Raw genomic sequence first — 21249 nt, forward strand, 5'->3', positions numbered from 1 at the left:
TTTTATGTTTAATTCTTTATTTATTTTGTTTAGATTTATTTTTATTGCATTTTTGTATTATTATATTTCATTTAAACTCAGAAAATGCCTTTTCCTTTTTCATCTGTCATTTATCAACATCTGTGGAATGTTTTTGATTATACAGAAAATAATTTAGAAAAAAATTACTACAGAAAATTATTTAGAAAAAATTACTATAGAAAATTATTTAGAAAAAATTACTACAGAAAATTATTTAGACTTGTCTATCAGTTTGTAGAAAACATATATTATATATTTTTATATTAAGCAACAGTTCATTCATGAATTTAATTTATTTATTTATTTATACATTTTTATTGCATTTTTGTACTATTATATTTCATTTAAACCCCAAAAATGCCTTTTCCTTTTTCATCTGTGAACAAGTTCTAAATCTGTCTTGGGTGTAATCTATAGAAATATATATTTTTAAGTATTTAAATATTTTTGTGTATTTGTTTCAGACTCTGAGGAAGAAGGGTCTAAACGGCTGTGACAGTCCTGATATTGATGCTGAAGATTCAGGCCACAGTCCAGAATCGGAGGACAAATATCGTAAAATCAACGAGGACATTGACCTGATGATCAGCAGGCAGAGACTGTGTGTAAGTGTGCTCAACTTTTCAGATGTCAGAACTGGTGGTTGAACCAAGTTGGAATCTAAAAATAGTCAATTATTAGCAGATTGATTGACCTGGCTGATAATACACTACATCCAAGATTTTTCTTTTCCATTTACATACTATACTATATGTATTTCTCAGTCATTTGTTTTTCATGAATTCATCTTTGTGAATGATGATTGATTTCAATGCATTTTGTTTTATAGGCCATCCCCCAGTCTAATTATGACATGCCCGTCTCAATCCCTGTGAGCCACCCCAACAGCCTGATCTACAGCCACCCGGGAGCGTCCCTGGGCAACCCCAACATGCTGCCGCTGGCCCACCCCTCCCTCCAGAGGAACAGCATGTCCCCTGGAGTGACCCACCGGCCCCCGAGTGCAGGCAACACAGGTACTGACCCGCACCGGGCTCTCCACTTTGCCAGGGACTCCTGGTATGGTTTCAAATAATGTTAATTTCCACGCTTTATTGACATCATTAGAGAGGACCACCAACAGCTCCACTGAGGCTATGAAAACACGTCTTGCATGTATTCAAACACCGCACACAGATCATTACATGCGCTCAAATATTCAGCTGTGCCGGGCCGGGCCTGTAATATAAACACTGTGTACTCAGCAGAACTCCTGAGGCTGTCCCAGAGCTGAAAAAAAGCCTCTGTCTCGATGGGAGATTTTGGCTGCTTGTAAAGGAACTCCCGGTTTTCAGCGGGCAAATAAAGATGACCATATTTTCCTTTTAACTCCCGTTCTGACTTTTGAAAGGTCTGTGGTCTAGGCTTCATCGAGAGGAAATTTGGTCAGCTTAGGATTTATCAAAACACATTATCCGTACTCTGAGCACATGTATATGGGTGTTTCTTCAACTGTCACAAGGATTGATTTTTATAACAGCATACAGATTTTAGACAGATTTTTTTGCTTTCATCAAAATGTTTTGCTTTTGTTCCTCTTATATTTTACCAGAACAACCCTTTCAATCTTAAAATGTGGAAATCCATTCGACAATATTTATACATATATATATATATATATTTTAAAAATATTTTATTTTATTTATGTGGAAATCCATTCAATTCCACATAAAAAAAATAAATAAATAAATATATATATATATATTTATTTATTTATTTTTTTTATGTGGAATTGAATGGATTTCCACATAAATAAAATAAAATATTTTTAAAATAGAAATAAATATATATATATATATATATATATATATATATATATATATATATATATATATATATATATATATATATATATATATATATATATATATATTTATTTATTTATTTATTTCTATTTTAAAAATATTTTATTTTATTTATTTTTTTAACTATTAAAATACTTTTGTAATTTAAATGAAGTGAGATTTTTTTGTTTTTCTTTTTTTAGTATTTTGAATATTTTAAATGTAATTAAAAATGTATTATTACATTTATTCAATTAGTTCAATTTAATTACTTTTATTTAACTACAGCTGTCTAAACAAAAAGTGAAAACATTATGTTAAAATTATTTGTACTGGTTTTTATACAAATTGTGTCATTTGATCATCACAAACAACCATTTTTCTTTTTATCAAACATTTGTGTACTTAGAACTACCAAAGAAACCGAAGCATTTGTCTGTCAGTTTGTAAAAACAAGCAACAAAAAAAGTGTTGACAATTACACAATCATGCGATATATATATACTGAAGTATAAATAATATGATTTAAATTAAATATACAAAAAAAAAGACATTTGGAAATGGCATTTGATTCAGGGATAAAAATAAAATAAAATAAAATGAATAATACAGTATTCTCTTGTGATGCATGTATAGGAACACACCTTTGGATCTTGTAGACAAGTGTGACAGTGTGAAAAGTCTTAGCAGTGTTTCATTTCAAGAAGTCCACAGCGCCAAAAGAAACATCCAGATATGTGTGTTTAGAATGGATATAGAAAGCGAAAGAGGAAGCAATGGGCAGAAAAATGAAGAAAGTGGTAGAAAAAGACAGTCTGTGGTGACATACGTGTGGGAAGCGTAATCCTTCTGTGGGCTTGTTATTATTGTCTAAAAGATCTATTTTGTGCTCTGGTCAGAGTCCTTCTGACCGCAGCGTCTGTCCTGTCATTATCCTTGGCCCTCCTGGAACAATTTGCTTCGTATTACAGGAGCAAAACTAAATATGAGTCTTGGCAGGGACGGCGACGTCTGAAACCGCGCAGACTTTTCAAAGGTTTTTCTTGGACGGTGGCATCTTCTCCATAGGGCCGAACAGGGGTTTGTGGGTTCGGATAGACTTACAGATGGTTTTTTTCACACTGGCTCTCGTACATATATCTGGAGCGGCCCGTCTGGCCACAGGAAGGAGGCGTCAGTCAGGCGTGGCGTGCGTGTTTTGAGTGTCAGTCTTGTTTAATGTCTTCTCTGTCCTATCCTCAGGTGGCCTTATGGGTCCAGACCTCAGCAGCGGAGTGGGCACCAGCGCTGGTAAGAGTCCTGTGTATTTACCATACGTGTGTGTTTGCTCTCAATAGACAGACGGAGCCACTCGGTTTGATTCAAAGCTTCCTTTTCTCGGCTAGTTCCTCCCTGGATATTTACCCAGCGCGCCGCTGTAGGATGTCGCGGTGAAGGGACTTAAATAGTATATTTCAAGAAGCATTTCATAAAAAACATCCTACGCTGAATTCTAATACGATGAAGCCGTCAACACCTTAATGAGGAAACATAACGCAACGTATTCATAGAACGTCCAGATTCCAGGCTCTGATTTCACCACAAAAAGGTCCCAAAGCGTCTCAGGGATGCACCGTTTGTTAGTGAACACAGTTCATTGATGAAAAAGATTAAAAGCCGCTAACGAAAGAGATTTAGCGAAGCTGGCAGAAAATGGACTTTGCACATTGTCACAACTCACTGGCTGTCAACACCAGCACTGGTTTGGTGCAGAAGACTCAAACGGACCATAATGAAAAGCAAATGTTGAAAACTAGAAGTCTAAATTGTCTTTACAACTTTTTTTTCTCGCAAAATATCAAAACATCTAAAAGTGATTCTTTGTTAACTGTTGTAAAATGCTGTTGTACGTTTGCCATTTTTTCTTCCATAATGTTCACTTTTTCCCCAATCGTTACCCGTAAGACAGTTCTGTGCTGTTACTGTGACAGATGGCAACGATTTAGTGACAGCGTCTTGAAAAAGACCACAGAGCTAATATCGTAGCGGACTTCTTAGAAAGCATGTGGAAACATAACTTATGAAAAGATAAAATATCTTGAAAACAACCACAGATACAATAACATGTGACATAATTTCTTTATGTTTTAGACAGATTTATCAAACACTGTGACAGCGGTCAGATCCACCAAGGCATTTTAAGGTTCAAGGGACACATTTTTATGACCTCTTCAAAGAAGTTGTAGTTCAAAAGCTCTTTCTGATTATTTTTAAAGATGTGCTTCATAACACCACAGAAGTGGAATCTTCTAAAGTTCAATTTGAATCAAAATATATATTTTTTTTATAAAATAACATTTACAATAATTTTTTATCTTTATTATTATACAGAAATTTTTTATCTATTCTTCTTCTAATTATTATTATTATTATCCAGAAATGCAGAAAAGCAGTACTAATAATAATAGTCATTATTATTAGTATTATTTTGTTATAAATAACAACGTTTATTTGGAATAGAAATCTTTTGCATTATAAATGTCTTTACTGTCACTTTTTATGCTTCCTTGCAAATTAAAATGAAAGGGGACGCTTTAGTATAGGGACCAATTCTCATTATTTACTATTTGCTTATTAGCATGCATATTATTAACATATTGGCTTTATTAGCACTTATAAAGCACATATTCTGTGTGACCATATATATTCTACATCCATAATCCTACCTGATACCTAAATTTAACAACTATCTTACTAATTATTAATAAGCAGCAAATTAGGAGTTTGAGGCTAAAGATGTTGTAAATGGTTTGTTAATAGCAAGAATTTGGCCTTAAAATATAGTGACAAATTCATTTCTTTAAAAAATTATTTTATATATTATGCATATTTATTTGTTTATTTTATTGCAAAAAAAAAAAAGTGTTAATCTGTGTTTGTAATATGTTACTTCCACCAAAAATATTGTGTGAAGATTACATTTATGTGGTCAAATTGTCATTTATGCAAATGTGGGGACATGATTTGTTGATGTCTAAAGCTTTATATGTTTATTTGTTTTTATTTTCTCTACTTCATAATTTATGAAAAAGAAAATCAAAAACAAATCTCCATTAATGTTTTGATATCAATTATACTGAATATTGTATTTATGAAATGTGAAATTGCTCTGACGTGGTTTGCAGTGCTTACTGTAGAAAGACCCTCTATAGTACCATAAATGTGTTCTGTATGGTCACTAGTGTTAGATTGACGCGTCCCCTCCGACTGTCCCACAGGAAACGGGTATGGAAACCACCGCAACTCCCCTGGTCTGCTGGTCTCTCCGGGGAGCATGAGCAAGAACATGCAGGGCAAATCTTCTCCACCCATGACCATGACCATGAGCAACCGCAAGCCCGACCTGCGCGTCCTCATCCCTCCCGGCTCAAAGAACACCATGCCCTCCATCGTGAGTTCACACAACCATTACCACTACCATTGCTGGATGGCAAGTTCAGCTGCAGTTAGCTTGAACCCAGATGACCAGCATCGCCCTTATAAAACAATACAGACCATCAGATATATGCCATAAAGTGCAATTAGAACTAATTAGAATTGTATTCTTTTTAACTGCTCACCAGTCGGAGGATGTTGACATGTTGCTGGTAAGTAGTATCAAAATCGCAGTGAAACACCATCATTCCTCTGTTGCCAAGGGGACTGCTTTAGCGGTTCCCATAGCAACAGTGGAACTCTGGCTGGATGTTGGATGATTGCGGGGTGGAGGGTAATTACCCGTTGTTGGTCACGTGATCTATTAAGCAGTTAGATGGGGCAGATGTGACACCTCCTGCACATTTACTGAGGCGGATTGAATTGTTGTTGCTGCTGTTTTAAAAATCGCATTTCTTTCCCACAGAACCAGAGAATAAACAACTCCCAGTCGGCCCAGTCTCTGAGCACACCGGTGGTGTCTGTAGCCACGCCCACTCTGCCAGGACAGGGAATGGGCGGCTACCCATCAGCCATCTCTACCTCATACGGTACAGGTGAGAACAATTCAGATACAACACAACTATATTAAAAACAGATAACTTCACAAATGTCACATAGTTTTGGAGTGAATCAGAATATATACTTTTATAAAAAGCAGCTTACTATAGAGTGACATAAGCATCATATTATGTTATTTTATATTCAAATATTTTATTTCATATCTATATATCTCAGTAGTTTGGATGCATTTGTTAATAGCGTAAAAACAGTAATATTGTGAAATATCATTGCGATTTAATACTAGTTTCTTTTTTAATTTATTTACAAATGTAATTTATTCCCGTGATGCAAAGCTGAATTTTCAGCATAATTTCTCCAGTCTTCAGTGTCACATGATCCTTCAGAAATCATAATAATACACTGATTTACTGCTCAAGAAACATTTATTATTATCAGTGTTAAAACAGTTGTGCTGCTTGTTGTTAGATACTCATTTATGACATAGATGTATTTTTTAACATTAGAAATGTCACTTTTGAAGAAAACAAATTGTACTACCCCCAAAGATTTGAATCGTAGTGTGTATTTTTATTTTATTGTATATTTTATTATGTACAGTTTGTTTACTTTTTTAACTACTGTCAATTTTTTGGACATTAACAGTTTATATATTGCTCAGTAAATCTGAACTATTTGAAGAGTCTTGAATACACCACCAGGTGGCGTCATTGGCTTAATATTCTTTGAGCATCTTCCTGTTGCAGTAACCTTGAAGATTGAAAGCAGTCTATAAGCATTGAGTTGAACAGATCTTTCTCTCCCCTTCTAGAATATTCTCTCAGCAGTGGAGACCTGTCCTCTCTGACCGGTTTTAACTCGGCTTCTCTTCATCTGGGTTCGATGACCGGCTGGCCACAAAACATGCAGCATTCTGGTCTTGGACATCTAGGGTGAGCAGAATCACCCTGACCCATGCACCCAAAACACACTGGATATCAGCTGTAACGCTCACTATAACCACTGAACAAAATCACTATGGGCATGTGCAGTGCATATCATAATCTGATTTATTCAAATTCATCATTTATTATTCATTTATTATAATAATTGATTAAAATTCAATATTTTAAATCAAAAAAGTCAAACTAATACAATATAAAATAATAATAATCTCAAATTCATGTTAATATTTTCACTTAAATTGTTTTGCTGGGAATTTGAGAATATATTTTTATTGGAAAGCAAAAATTGTAATAATGCCAAACTAATATAGCAAAACATTATACATTCTCAAATTCAAGTTAATTTTGTTAGCTTAATTTTCATGTTAATTTAACTTTTCACTTAAATTTTGTTGCAGAAAACTTGGGTTTTATGTGAATTACATTGCAAAATCTTTAAATAAAATGTGAAACGAATATATAATATACCATAATATAATGTCAAATACATGTTTATTTGTTTCAGTTCAACTTTACACTTTATTTTGCGGGGAATCTGGGTTTTTATTTTTAATTCAATTCCAAAATTTCTAAATAAAATGTCATACTAATAAATAATATAATATAATGTCAAATAGATGTTAATTTTTTCAGTTCAAATTTTCCACTTAATTTTGCCGGGAATCTGGGGTTTTATTTTTAATTAGATGGCAAAATTTAAAAATAAAATGTCAAACTAATATATAATATACATTCTCAAATCCATGTTAATTTTTCATTTTAATTACAATGCAACATTTTGAATTAAAAATGTGAAACTGATATAATATATCTCAAATTCACAATTTCAGTTTATTATTTCAAAATGTTAAAAGTTAAACTTTTGACTTCAATCATTTTGCGGATAATACAGTTTCTCATAAAAATATTTGTAGTAAATATAAAAAATATAGCTCACTGGATTTTACCGTTTGAAAAGTGTGGAAGATGCATTAAAACATTTTGGATTAATCTCTAAAAAAATAGTGGGAGATTCACCAGTCTTTGCAGTTGCATTATTTTCCTCGGCCTCTAAGTGTGTCTTTCCTCTTCGGGCCGCAGGAACTGCACCAGCATGCCGTTATGTCAGAGCTCCACCCTCTCGCTGCCGTCCAATCAGAGCCTGCACATCAAGTCTGAACCGGTGTCTCCTCCTCGAGACCGGGCCGGAGGCACCCCGGGTGGCTACGCCCAGCCTCCGCCCCAGCAGCAGCAGCAGCAGCCGGCGTCTCAGCAGGGTCAGCTGCGGCAGGACGCGGGCCGCTCTCCGGTCGACAGCCTGAGCAGCTGTGGCAGCTCGTACGAGGGCAGCGACCGTGAGGAGCACCGCCTCGACTTCCACTCGCCCATGGGACTGCTGAGACCCTCTCCGGACGAGCGGCAGAGCCCGTCTGTCAAGCGCATGCGTCTGTCCGAGGGCTGGGCCTCATGATCGTGGACGGCTTTTCTATGCAAAGATTTCACTTTAGTATTATTATATTTGTTTCTGCAGAGTGCGAGTGCTACATCAAGTATTAAAATTGATATATATATATGATAAACGGGGGGGGTGGGCGTGTTTGTGATTTGGGGTCAGGGGCATGGGACATGCATGGCTTGTGCCACGTGTGGGGAAAACTACAAAAGACAAAAAAAATGATACATGCAGTTTATGCAGTGTATACAAGCATACAGAATTGAAAAGAGAAGTCTGGTACTCTTGTTTGGTAAAGCTACTTTTTAGTTTCAGTAATATATTATGCATAATTAAACTATTAATAGAGGCATTGACGTGTCTCAGGGCTCGTACAAGTAATATTCCCGTACAGACCGGGGCCTTTAATGCTCACTTGCAAATGTATGTTATCACAGACGTTGTTGTGTTGCAGGTTCAACGTATTTATGTAAATAGAGAACAATGAGGCTTTTGGGTAAATGAGCCTGCCAGGATTTGCAGGTTTCTTTACGATTAGCGGAGTGAGAGAGAAAGCCATCACGCACCATTTGAAGACTAGCACGGGCCCGGGGCTGAGGAATGTACACCGTTTAGAGTTCCAAATGGAATCGGGAAGGCTTCCAAATACACAAATTCTCTTGTAAATGTTGTTGATATTTCAGAGCCGTATTAACAACGTTAAAGTTCACCTGGCCATGTATTGCCTATCCCCGGTGGAAGAGATGTACAATACATTTTGCTTATATTTTCATAAAAATGCAGAGCATTTGTTGCTACCTGTTGACCACATGAGTCAGAATGTGATTTCAAGCTTTGCCCATGTTGAACAGAAAGGTAAAGCAGTGTGAGCTCCAAAAATAAAGCCATATAAACAATTTCACATCAGGGTTTCTACCCTTTTTTTTTTTTGATTGCTTGTTTCTTTATTTCATCAGATTATGGACGTATGCCTCTTATTCTCACCAAGGCTGCATCTATTTGATCACAAATTCAGTAAAAACAGTAATATTGTTAAATATTTTTACAAGTTAAAATAACCGGTTTCTATTTAAATGTATTGTAAAATGAAATTTATTCCTGTGATGCAAAGCTGAATTTTCAGTGTCGCACGATCCTTCAGAAATCATTCTAATGTACTTATTTGCTGCTTAAGAAATTATCATGGATGTTGAAAACAATTGTGCAGAATTTAGTTTTGTCTTTAATTCATCAGACTTTACATGTAGACTGCTGGATTTCGATTAGTATTTACTGTAAATCATTTGTTTATTCACAGATGTTGTGAAACAGGTTAACAAAAATGTTCAATTTTGCTAATGTTCCCATGAAGTTATGAAAATATTTCTGAATGCTAAAAATGTACAGTTTTTTAAACGTTTTAAAAGAGAACATTCCATTTTTGTCATTTTTTGCAAACATTATGGGAATGTTGCATTTGGATTTTCCCCACTATATTAATGTTCCTTTAAGAGAACATTGTTAGAATGTTGGTCAAATTCTGAGAACGTTTCCTGTTAGCTGGGTTGGTGCAAAATACTACCACCCTCAATTTGTAGTCTTTGTAAGTTGAGTTTTAAAAACCCTTCAGAATACTGTGGTAAAACATTTGCAGCTTCAGCGTCAAACCTAAGAGGCATAAATCCTGATTTACACCATCATGATACATTCAGCTTTGAGTTCACTCTCATTTCACAGCCTAAACTGAGATCTTCAACTTCATATTTAAAACATAAGATTACAGTAAACTGCTTATGAAATATTTACAGAAGAACACAGGCTCATAGCTGAAATTGGTGGTAGGTTCTTCTGGCTAGCTGTGATTGTATTTGGTTTGATGGAGTAATTCTTACCTTTATTTTTGCTAAATATGCAGTTACATCAAATGCTCTTAAAATAATTTTGCGAGGACAAACACATTTTCGAAAGCATTTATGGTTCTGTTACACATCTTTATTGCTGGAAGACTGAAAATGACATTCAACACCTTTAATGGGTTAATGTGACATGATAATTACACAATTATTCATCATAATAGGCTGCATGAAGGCAGGCAAATAATTTCTGCTTCTGTCTTAAAATTAAGATTGGTTCGAAATATAACCATTTATACGAATAGAATATGTTTGTAAACGCGCGGGTTTAAAAAAAAAAAATATCAATTTTTTTTTTTTTTTACACAATAAAACAAATATCATTCGGGTTTGGAAATATATCGACATCTCAGTTTATAAAACATTCACTAATCCAAATCTCCCGTGAAATTAAAATCGAAATTAGTGATCACACACACTGTACCTGAGCTGAAATTAAACAAGAAACCCTTCTCCAATCGACAGCACGACGAAATATTAATTAGGTAAATGCACGTTAATGCGTTTTAATATAGCATGATGTAGATCTTTGTAATACATTTGCCATCAAAAACGACAAGCCAAATAACAATAATTCCTTGCCTATCGTAATAAAATATATTTCGGTTCATGCCCAACAGCCAGTAATTGCTTCTATGATCATCTTTATTTTTGAGAATAGTCAAATACACATAAAGTACGCACACATCAATTATGTTTAAAGCATTGCATAAATATGATAGGCTATAATCTCTGATAGATAGATAGATAGATAGATAGATAGATAGATAGATAGATAGATAGATAGATAGATAGATAGATAGATAGATAGATAGATAGATAATCCCTTGTTCAGCTGGTGAAAAATCTATTTATTAATTTTAAGTGCAGCTCAAAATATCCTATCAAACTGCTCTTTATTCTGTTGTGAAAATGAAGAATTTGTCTGTCTGAAAACTGTGACAAATGAAAGAGGTGTGTTACAGAATATCAACGATCATATAAATCGATTTTTTTTGTACATTGCTGATGGAAACGCGCCTGTTTGACTGAAGCTGCCGCCAGGTGTCGCTGTAACGCAATCTGTGCGCCGCCTCACACACACACACACACACTCACACACATTCATGGATTCCTGTCAGAATGAACAACTGTCGAAATATAAAGCTCAAGTAATGCATAACATGTTCTAAAATACATGAACTAATTAAGCAATGCATTTTAAATAAAATAATAAATAAAATAAGAATGAAGGCTAAACACAGATTTCGCATCCACAATTCAGAGATTATGAGATTGATATTTATTTTTAGGAGGGCTTTATCAATGTCTACAAAGGTCTTTAACTCTGAAAATAGCGGATATTTGACATTCTACGTTTTAAAGAAGACTGTAATTTTAATTTGTATTTGAACCTGAACAAAACCATCATGTCTGTGAGTGTGTGTGTGTGTGTGTGTGTGTGAGAGAGAGTGTCGTTGTTCTGCTATTTGTCCTTCTCTTTTATGTTCATGAACGTACTGAAAATATAAATAGCCTAAGAAAACAAAATCACCCAATCTATATGGTCGTATAGTTTTGCATATTAAATACAGATTTTTATATTTGATCTTAAAGACATTCCTGAAAACATTATTTGCTTTCAGACACAAAAGAATCTGTTTATTTTGATCAGTGTTATCATCAGTAATTACCATTTTTCATTATGAGAAGCATAAAAGATGTTTGCGATTTGCTAATAATGCGCGTGAGAAGATCTCTGGCAATCAGCATGAACTCATCTCATCTGACTGAAATCAAACACATCTGACTCCTGGAGATGCCGAGACAATGCCTCTTCACATCAAATGTAAGTTTGTGAATATTGTTCGTTTATTTAGAAAACAACATATATAGCCTGTATTATAAACCATTTTATTCCCTTTAGTCTTAATTCATCTCAAATTATCTGGATGCAATGAAAATTGTCTGAGGTTGCAGCATAACATGCACAATGTGTTTTAATAAAACTCGACCGATCTCCTAAAAACTAAACTGTTAAATCAAGACAACATTCCTTTTGATTTCCGTGAGAAATAAACTACAATTAAAAGTAGAAATATTCCAATCTCTAGGCAAATCCAAATCCTCACCTGCTGAAGAGAGAGAGAAAAAACTAACTTTGAAATGCTTTGAAATTCTCCAAGAATACAGATGAGCTGCTGAAGCCTCTGTTCTGCCTGGAGACAAACACAAAGACACATGAAGCAGATGATTATTACAGGCGTTCATTTCTCACATGCTCTGATTTCCTTCTTCCAGCTGCATTAACATCCAGAATATGTTTGTTTGAGAAATCAACTCGTAGACCAACATCCTTCCAATGACGGGTTTTGCACGAGACATTGTTTCGTCTGAATGTTGTAGTCATTATGGCTTGATTTGCATATTGAGCATCATTAATTTCCTCGGTGTATCTAAATATGGCTGCACGTCACAAACAAGACGACGTCATTGAACCTGACCCCCCCCCCCCCCCCCCCCCCCCCCCCGGTCCTGCATCAAACCAGTCTCAAAGCCAGATCAATTAATAGAAGAAAATAATTCAAATAATTAGAAGAAAAACGCTATCCTTCGTAAATGGGAAATGTAGAATTGTTCCCGAATTGTAGAAAATGTCAGTACGCGTGAAAGACAACACTCTCATCCTGCTCAGGTAAGTCACACCTGGTCACATCATTTGGACATTTAGAACACAACAACTCCTAAAGCGAAGTCTGAGCAAGTTCAGTCAAATATTCATTTCATCGCACGTGTAATGCATAGGTAGAAGGGGTGGATCATAAATCGCCCCCCACCCTCTCAAACCCCCCCAAACTCGCAGGGCTCGCGCAGCACTTTCTATTCGCTCTCGCGCTCAGGCAGCCATGTGATGAAGTTCTGCTCTTCCCTCACATCTTCATCCTGTGGATGGAATAAGATGCTTTCAGACGACGATGCCTCGTGCATCTCCAGCAAACTAGTCTTGGAGGGATTTCTAATCGAGGATGTTTCACGTCCAGATGAGCGTCCAGGGAGAATGTAAGTAGCCTAGCTCATGCTTCTAATTTGGCAAAAAATAGGCCACGTGAAATCTGTAGCTTTAATATCGCGCGCTTTCATGAAAGGAAAAACAATCATTTTTAAAACATTTGGCCTGTGTGTGTGTTTTTTTTTCCCCTCGGGTGTCCTTGTCAGAAAAAAAGAAAATTGCTGATAAATCAACCAATTTAAAATGTTTTATTATTTTACATCATAATGTTTTGCTTATTAAATAATAGGCTTATTTTGTATTTTTTTTTTAAATGTGATGTTTTTAAAACACTCATGGCTAACTGTAAATCTTTATACTTTATTAACACACATGCTTCATTCAGATAAATAGGAGTTAATTGTCCTCTGTGTGACGTCACGCCGAACACACTAAGTGGTTAATTGCTTCAGGGTGGTTAAATTAAGAGCTGCTGAAAGATAACAGATAAAATGCTTTAAAATGATGCTGCTAAGTATTTTATTTGTTTTAAGAACGTGCATCCGAGTCCTTCTGAAGCCTGTCAAATCAAGCTAAACCTTTGTTCTACTGTAATTTGCATCCATGTGAGTAGAAGTGATGCTTCATTTTTTCTCGTTTAGATATCTAGGGATTTCTTTCTTATAGGCGTATATATTTTCTAATAGAGTATGAACAACATTTATATATATATATGTGTCGATTATATGTGGACTAAGATTAAATATGTACAAAGGGAAAATGTATTTAGATGCATTTACATCCAGACATTGCTTTAATTAGTCGTGAAATAATGGTTAGGTAATTTTGTGCATCCTTCTAGTGATAATATTTTATTTAGCGTTATTTTTGATGCTTGTATTACTATTGACGAGTGAACTGGAATCAGCTGCTGAAACGAATCTAACAAAGCAAACAAAAGAAGAAAAATGCTTATAATATTCAGCAATATTGAAACGATTACAGGCCTGTCTACATCAGAGAAGTATTTCTGAAATCTAAGAGACGCGTCATGATTCATTATAATTCATAATTACAAAAGCGATGCCGTGAAAACGTAGTTGTACAAACAAGCTAGAAGTTTCACTCTTGTGCCTAAAACTAAACAACTGGAACGGAAAAGATGAGGTCTATAACTATCACAAATTACTGAGCAATATCATGGCTTTTTTTTTTTACCTTTATGCGTACAAGTTTCTTTATTACTAAAACGAGTAGTTTAGAATATCCTATAAAATATATAAAATGTTCAAAAAGCAGAACAGTTTACATTTTTAAATATGTGGGGTCATTTCATGTAGGCTAGCATTTTTTTTTTTATTACCCCAAGCCCTGGTTCATTTGTGATAATGGTCTATATTCATAATTGCACACTGCAGAAAAGGGGCAAGCCGGTGCGCGTCGCGCGTGCGTCTCTGAATAGACATTTAAATCCGGCTCGACCTCGAGACCTCTGACCTCACGAGGTTTGTGCGCATTTTGGGCACTAGAGATGGAGCCCATTGAGTGCGTCAGTCCTGTCATCCTTGAGCACGTCATCCATGTGCCATAAGGACGTCATGATGTTACCCCAAGCAAGAGGAGCGAAAGTGCCTCCGGATCAAACCTGCGCGCATTTTACGCATGATGCGAGAGTGATATTTGGAGCCTAAACCCAAGCACGCATGTGTTTACTCTCCAGCTCTCGCTCTATGCCCGATGCTGTCTTTATGCCTTGCGTTTTTTGCTGCGCGCCCGTTTATTCTCTTGCCTGGATACGCAGGATTTCATGCGTACCGCACTGTAAATCCAGCCAAGCCGAGCTCCGACTGGAATAAAAGCATCCTCGCTGCTATGGATGGATGTAGCAGGCTCGCGTCTTGTAGGGTTGCCTTAATCGTTCGAGCCAATAATTAAGAAGTTCAACAATTACGCGTGGGAGCCAAGTTGGACGGGATCGACCTCATTTGGATGAACTTTCTGTTTTTTGCGTGCAAGTAATTACTCGCATCTGCTGACTTGGAGTAATTGGGGCAAATGGGCCTTTTGCACTTCTTGTGGCGTGACACATCACGTTGGAGGCGTGTTGTTATCTTTGGTTATCTAGCTGTATGAGTGTGCTGGTCGTCATAAAGCTAGATAACCGAAAGTAAGAACCGCTTCTATCAGCATCTCAACGTGGAGCATTAAATATATCGGTATAATATAGGCGTTAGATGTACTGTTGCACATGCAAACGCTTCAGGATGATTATATTATTAAAGCTTTTGGAAGAAAGGATGAATGGAAAGCATGTAGGAGACAAAGGCGTAAGTTTGTTGTAGTTGTCAGCTCATTGGAACCCACGTGCGTCCGAGTATCGTTGACTCTGGACTTATTCAAGCTCCTCAAATGAAATAATTGGGACATAATGGGATGGAGGAAGGAATTGGCATAGAAACTCATCCTTAATTGATGCGGTCGAGCGCACGTGGGGGAGATGATGTGAACGCCCGTGGACCCCCATTCCCACGCTCGAGGGCAAGTGGGCAATGTCTTGTCTGGGGTAGAATATGACAGACAGCCCTGGGAGGGGGGGCCCAAGTGCGCCCTGCTCATCTGCATCTCTGTGGAGGGTGGAACAGCGGAGATTGAGTGAATGGAGGGTACTGGAGAGCCTGTGTGTGACGGGAATGTGTGACGGGATGCTGTACTTACACATCCACACACGACTCGTAAACTATCCACGACTAGGCCGACATAGAGGCCCCAAGAGCTGACAACTGATTTAGAGGCTCTCTCTCGCACATCATTAAGCAGCTGGCTGTACATGAGGAATATCGCTGACAAAAAGTTGTTACCATGTTTTTCTTTCACATTCAGTTGACTCTTTTTTTTTTTTTTTTTTTTTTCTCTTTTTCTTTTTATTTAAAGATATTTTCTGCTATGAAAATGTATACATAATCCCTGCTTTTATATCCATTTAATATATTTAATTTAATATATTATCCTTATTGGCATTTAATTCCCTTAAAAATGTTAGCAATTTTAATTGAAAAATTTCATAAATTGAATATATATATATAAATTAGGTTTCACACCATCATCTTAGCATATATAGTGAAAAAAAATATATATTTTAAAAGACAATGTATGGTCTTTTTCCCCCTTTTACAGAAATAAAGAATATATTTTGGAATATATTAAATTTAACAAATTTTGTCTTTTTTTGTAAGTAGTAAGCACGAATTACCTTATAGTTTTTGAAGAAACGGTGTATGAAATTTATTTTTAAATTGTTTTGTAATTAAAAAGAACGAATCGCTTCATAAATCATTATTAATGCAGAAAAGGGAATTCCCAGAATTTCCAGCGCAAACCATTACATTTAATTTGTAGTTTATTTAAAAAGTTATTTTTTATTTGTGTTATCTTAGTGTTTTGTGCTAAATTTTTTGAATTTCAATAAAATATTTATTAGAAAAATTCCTTATGTGCCAGTGCAACCCTTCTGATAGAACATGTAGTCATTAATGTTTCTGGGTGCATGCAGTTCAATGATATTGATATTGTCATATTTGTTGACGTGTTGTGTATTTTGGCATATGGAATCGGTTTTGATGATCAGCTTGAACTTGAATTTGACCATGAAACACACGCTAAACTCTGACCTTTGATTCCTTTGGGACAGAGGACATCAGAGGTCAGACGGGTCACCACTTGAGGTCACAGAAGGACTCGAGCCAAAAAAGAAAAAAACATTCAAATGTATTCATGATCAGGGATGAGAAAACCGAAATGGACCACTTTGGTTAATCAGAAGATTTACCTGAACAAAATATAAAATTTCAAAGAAGTGATCTGAAATATATCATTCATTAGATCACTCAGATTGCATTTAGTTTTTATTAATTCATTGTTTTGGGGTGGGGAGGACATTAAATGACTTTAGCTAAATAATATTCCAATTAAAAAAAGTTCACTGAAATTTATATCACTTCCTACTTCAACACTTGAGCTTAATAAAGAAACTGTAAATGATTAGTAGTGAAAGAGAGAGCACAAGAATATCTGCTAATCAATCTGCAGTTATGATGTGCCCGCCCACTTTTGGCAAATCTGTCATGTGTGATGAGCTCTTGAGCTGATTGGGGTTTCCATGGAGATGATGAGGCGAGCTGACTCTATATGAGCCCGAGGTGCCAGTGTGTCTATAGATGCAATAAGTGTAATGAGAATCACCTCGTTACTGCGCTTTAGTCACAGAGATATTACTATCTTAGATCTTCTGAGAGCAATTTATAATGAGAACATAATCTGTCATCAACACTGAAGGATATTAATACCGTATCAGCTGTTAATAAAGATCAGCTGCATTTCACAGCTAAAACAAGCTGATTTTCTTGAATGAATGGGCTACAAATATACGGAGACCACATCCTGATATCCTGTAATTGTGTTTCCATCTCTGATGTAGAACAAATCTTCTAATATTTTCGACAATAGCTGATAGCGCAATTTGCAAATGACTTTGTACTTCATAAACGTTGAGCCGGCTCATTAATACAACGAGACTGCAAATCTGCTGAGATACTCTGGGATTTTGATGGAGAGACACGAGGAGCTGCTTTTCCTTTAGTTGAGGGCAAACACACAGATGTACAGATGGCAAGACCGAATACAACAGAATTAACCGTGGAATTATTGCTAGCGTGACATTTTGACTGTAAATTGAATGTAATAAAAAAAAATATATATATAGTAAAAATCAAGATATATTTCTGTATTCTGACAAAACCAAGATTCAGTTGAGAATCAAATATTAAAAGCACTGATTTGTGTGATGTTGAAAAGACGTAATCTTAAAATGATATTGTGTACAGTACGAGCCTTTTAATTAACCGTCAGCGGTTCATGGGCATCTCCAAACACGTCATTGTCCACCGATGCCTCCTGTTTGCCACCATCTTATGGCTTTGGCAGTGGAGACTGAGAGGGCAATCCCAAAATGTCTGCTGGCACACACACACACACACATTGCACGCTTTACATATGTCACAGCACAATAGCTGCCCGTTACCATGAATACCAATTTTCTAATTGGCACCGTTTTCATTGGTTTAGCACCCTGAGCTCCGGCGTATGATTGGTGGTAATCACACTGTCTGGAGATTCTCAGGAGAGCTGCTTTTGATGAACATTTGGCATCTTGTGTTTTGATTCAGCGGCGCATGTACAGTATAAAGAGCATATAGAAGAAAACATTGTAGTTCTGCGTTTCTACAGCAAAAACAAATACGTGTTTTATGACTTCTTTAGCTTACATGTTACTTAACAGTGCACGCATTTTAAATACGCTCAACGTTTCACACTGATACGAAAGAGAGGAATCTTGATTACTTTTGGAGTCACGTCAGTGGCATGCATGAAATATGAACAGAAGAAGATGGCAGACATGAGAAACTCTGTTAATAATTAATTCAGATTTAAGATATTCATGCAGTAATAGGTGTCGTTGATAGCTATGCACTTGTGAAACAAATCTTAAGCGTCACCAAATTTAGCTTGTGGCCTTTATTATTTCCTTTAGACTATAATCAAGTTATTGCATAAGTTTCCATAAAAATTCCTTGCATGGTATAAATAAAAGGTAGCTCAACCAGTAGGTCATGGGTTCAATTCCCCAGGAATCCAATGTATTGTTTGCATCCAATTGTTTGAATGTATGGTGAATGTAAATTTAGACATTACATGTAAATTAGATATTATATGTACCTCTGAATATGAGATATTGAGCTCACCATTATATACAGTCTTGTTGCATGGATAAACCACTTAAACCACATGGATGAAGACATAGTTTTTGCTTTTCTACAATGAAAACAAATGTCTTATTGCTTAAACACTAGCTTCATATTTCAATCTAAATGCATTTTAAATGCATATATCACAACAGTGGACACATTTCAAACATGCTCAACATTTCATAGTTTGGTGATACCAAAGAGAGGACTTTTGCTCACTTTTAGAGTCACATCAGTGGCATGCATGAAATATGAACAAAACTAGTACAGATAGATGGCAGAGACGAGAAACGCTGTTAATAATTTACACATTAAGATGTTCATGTAATAGGTGCCACTGATACTAATGCACTATAAAAACAATATACAGTACAGTGAAACCAGAGAGGAATGTTGATCATTTTAGAGGCACATCAGTGGCTTGAGCATGAATAGATTTTGCTAGTGGCCTTTATTCTTTCTTTCTAACTACAATCAAATAATGCCCGTTAAAAGTTATTGCATAAAAAAGCATTAAAAGTTGCCTGGTATGGTATAAATAAAATGTAGCTCAACCAGTATGACATTGGTTTGATTCCCCCCCAAAAATTTGTATAGTAATGTATGTCAAATATAAATAAATATATGTATGAGACATTGAGCTCACCATTATAAAGAGTCTATGTATAAACCACTTTAAAAGACCATATGGATGAAGACTTAGTTCTGCTTTTCCACAGTGAAAACAAGTATGTTTAAACTTTAGGGTGAAATATAAAACTAATGTGCATAAAAATCAGAAGAGTGCGCAAATATTCTGTTCACACATTTCAAACATACTCAACATTTCATAGCACAGTGATCCCAGAGAGGAATTTTATCAGTGGCTTAAGCATGAATAATTTTATTTCTTTCTGACCACAATTAGCCATTAAAAGTGATTGCATTAATTGGCATTAAAAATTGTCTGTATGGCGTAAATAAAATGTAGCCCCAACAGTAGGTCATGGGTTCGATTCTCCAGAAATGCATGAACTGATCAAATGTTTTCTTTGAATCCCAAGTTGCTTTGGATAAACATGTATAGCAAATGTAATTCTAGATATTATATATATCTCTAAACATACTGAGCTCACCATTATGTTGGAAAGCTAACCGTATGTGCCTTTATTGTGGGTGTAATGTGAAATCTCTGTGTTTCTCTGTGTGTTAGAGGCAGCTGGAGCTCAGAGTCGCCCGCAGGAGGAAGTGGAGGCAGCGCTGCCTCATGAGGCTGATGCAACATGAGGTGAGTGGAGAGCCAGAGGCCAGAAAAAGGGATGTGAACATCCTCTGTGGACCATTCATAGACGCATGCACATGTGCGTGTTCGCTCAAAATGCTCATCTGAGATTTGTTTTCCCACTGCATCCAAAAGCACAAAGATATGCATGCAAATTACAAAGAGCAAAAAGTGGAAAAATAAACATAACAAAACAATATTGGTGGAAAGAGTGGTTGTATAGGGGTTGAAGGTGGAAAACTCAAGCTCACAGGCTTATATTATTATAATGCTATGTTGCAGTGTTAATGCCAATGACGTGTTCGAAAAAAGACTTTGTTGCACTACAAGAATTACTTTGGTCAGAGGAAATGTTTAGCGAGCCAGAAGACTCAACAATCACAATGTATGTGTGTGTGTCTGAATCAGGGTGGTTTAGAAAACCAGGCCAAAGGCAACATTAAACCCCTGACCTATTTCTTCAAATCAAGTCGGTCGAATTGGACTGTTACATTAGACTCCCAATAAAGTTCTCTGTGACAGCAGATGCTAATGACGTGATATTTAGATTACAATTACGAAACGGTGGGTCTGCATGAAGCTGAAAGCATTTCGTGTGTGTGTGTGTTTGCACAGAAATAGGAGAAATAATAGAATGAAACAGCATGCAAATATCAATAAGCAACAAAACAATCCACAAATAAATATTCATATTTTTTCGGGCAGCTAATTTGTTGATTGTTGCTAAACATGCGTGCTGTGTAAATATTAGCAACCCAGTTTTCATTCAAATCTTCCTATCCAACCGCAAGTGTGTATTTCTGTGCATGGATTTGCAAGGGCTCCATTTTTTTTTTTTTTTTTTTTCATGGTTCCCACCCAGGGAACAAAAGGCATGTGCATAATAAAATCATGCAAATGCATGCAAATTGCAAAGCCAAAATAGGGGTATGGACTTGGTGCTTTCCTTTGTGATGCAATCATCCCCCTCACTGTGTACTTAAAGTGCTGGGTTAAGCAGGAGACTAAATGCTTTGAATGGACCAGAAAGGAGAACAAAAAAGAAAAACAGGTGTCTTTTCCTGTGTGCTAATGTTTTTACATAAAAAAAAAAAAAAAGAAAAACGAAGAAACATTAAATTATCCACCTTTG

At 36.0% G+C, this 21249-nt stretch overlaps 1 protein-coding gene across 3 annotated transcripts in view; it reads left to right on the top strand.

Moving 5' to 3' along the window:
- The window catches only part of LOC306864520 (myocyte-specific enhancer factor 2C-like), a 43794-nt gene extending 34198 nt beyond the window's left edge, over positions 1-9596 (top strand). For 2 of the 3 annotated variants that reach the window (XM_079408582.1, XM_079408581.1), the window contains 7 exons: positions 486-626; positions 851-1037; positions 3087-3134; positions 5102-5274; positions 5725-5854; positions 6631-6751; positions 7844-9596. In XM_079408582.1, coding sequence (XP_079264708.1) covers positions 486-626; positions 851-1037; positions 3087-3134; positions 5102-5274; positions 5725-5854; positions 6631-6751; positions 7844-8213 — 1170 coding nt within the window. In that variant the 3' untranslated portion in view covers positions 8214-9596. Of the gene's footprint in view, positions 1-485; positions 627-850; positions 1038-3086; positions 3135-5101; positions 5275-5446; positions 5471-5724; positions 5855-6630; positions 6752-7843 lie in introns of all 3 variants that reach the window. The other variant, XM_079408580.1, reaches the window with a different exon arrangement.
- Positions 9597-21249: the final 11653 nt, after the last annotated feature.

Source organism: Barbus barbus (genome assembly GCF_936440315.1).
Source record: "Barbus barbus genome assembly, chromosome: 45".
Lineage (NCBI taxonomy): Eukaryota > Metazoa > Chordata > Actinopteri > Cypriniformes > Cyprinidae > Barbus > Barbus barbus.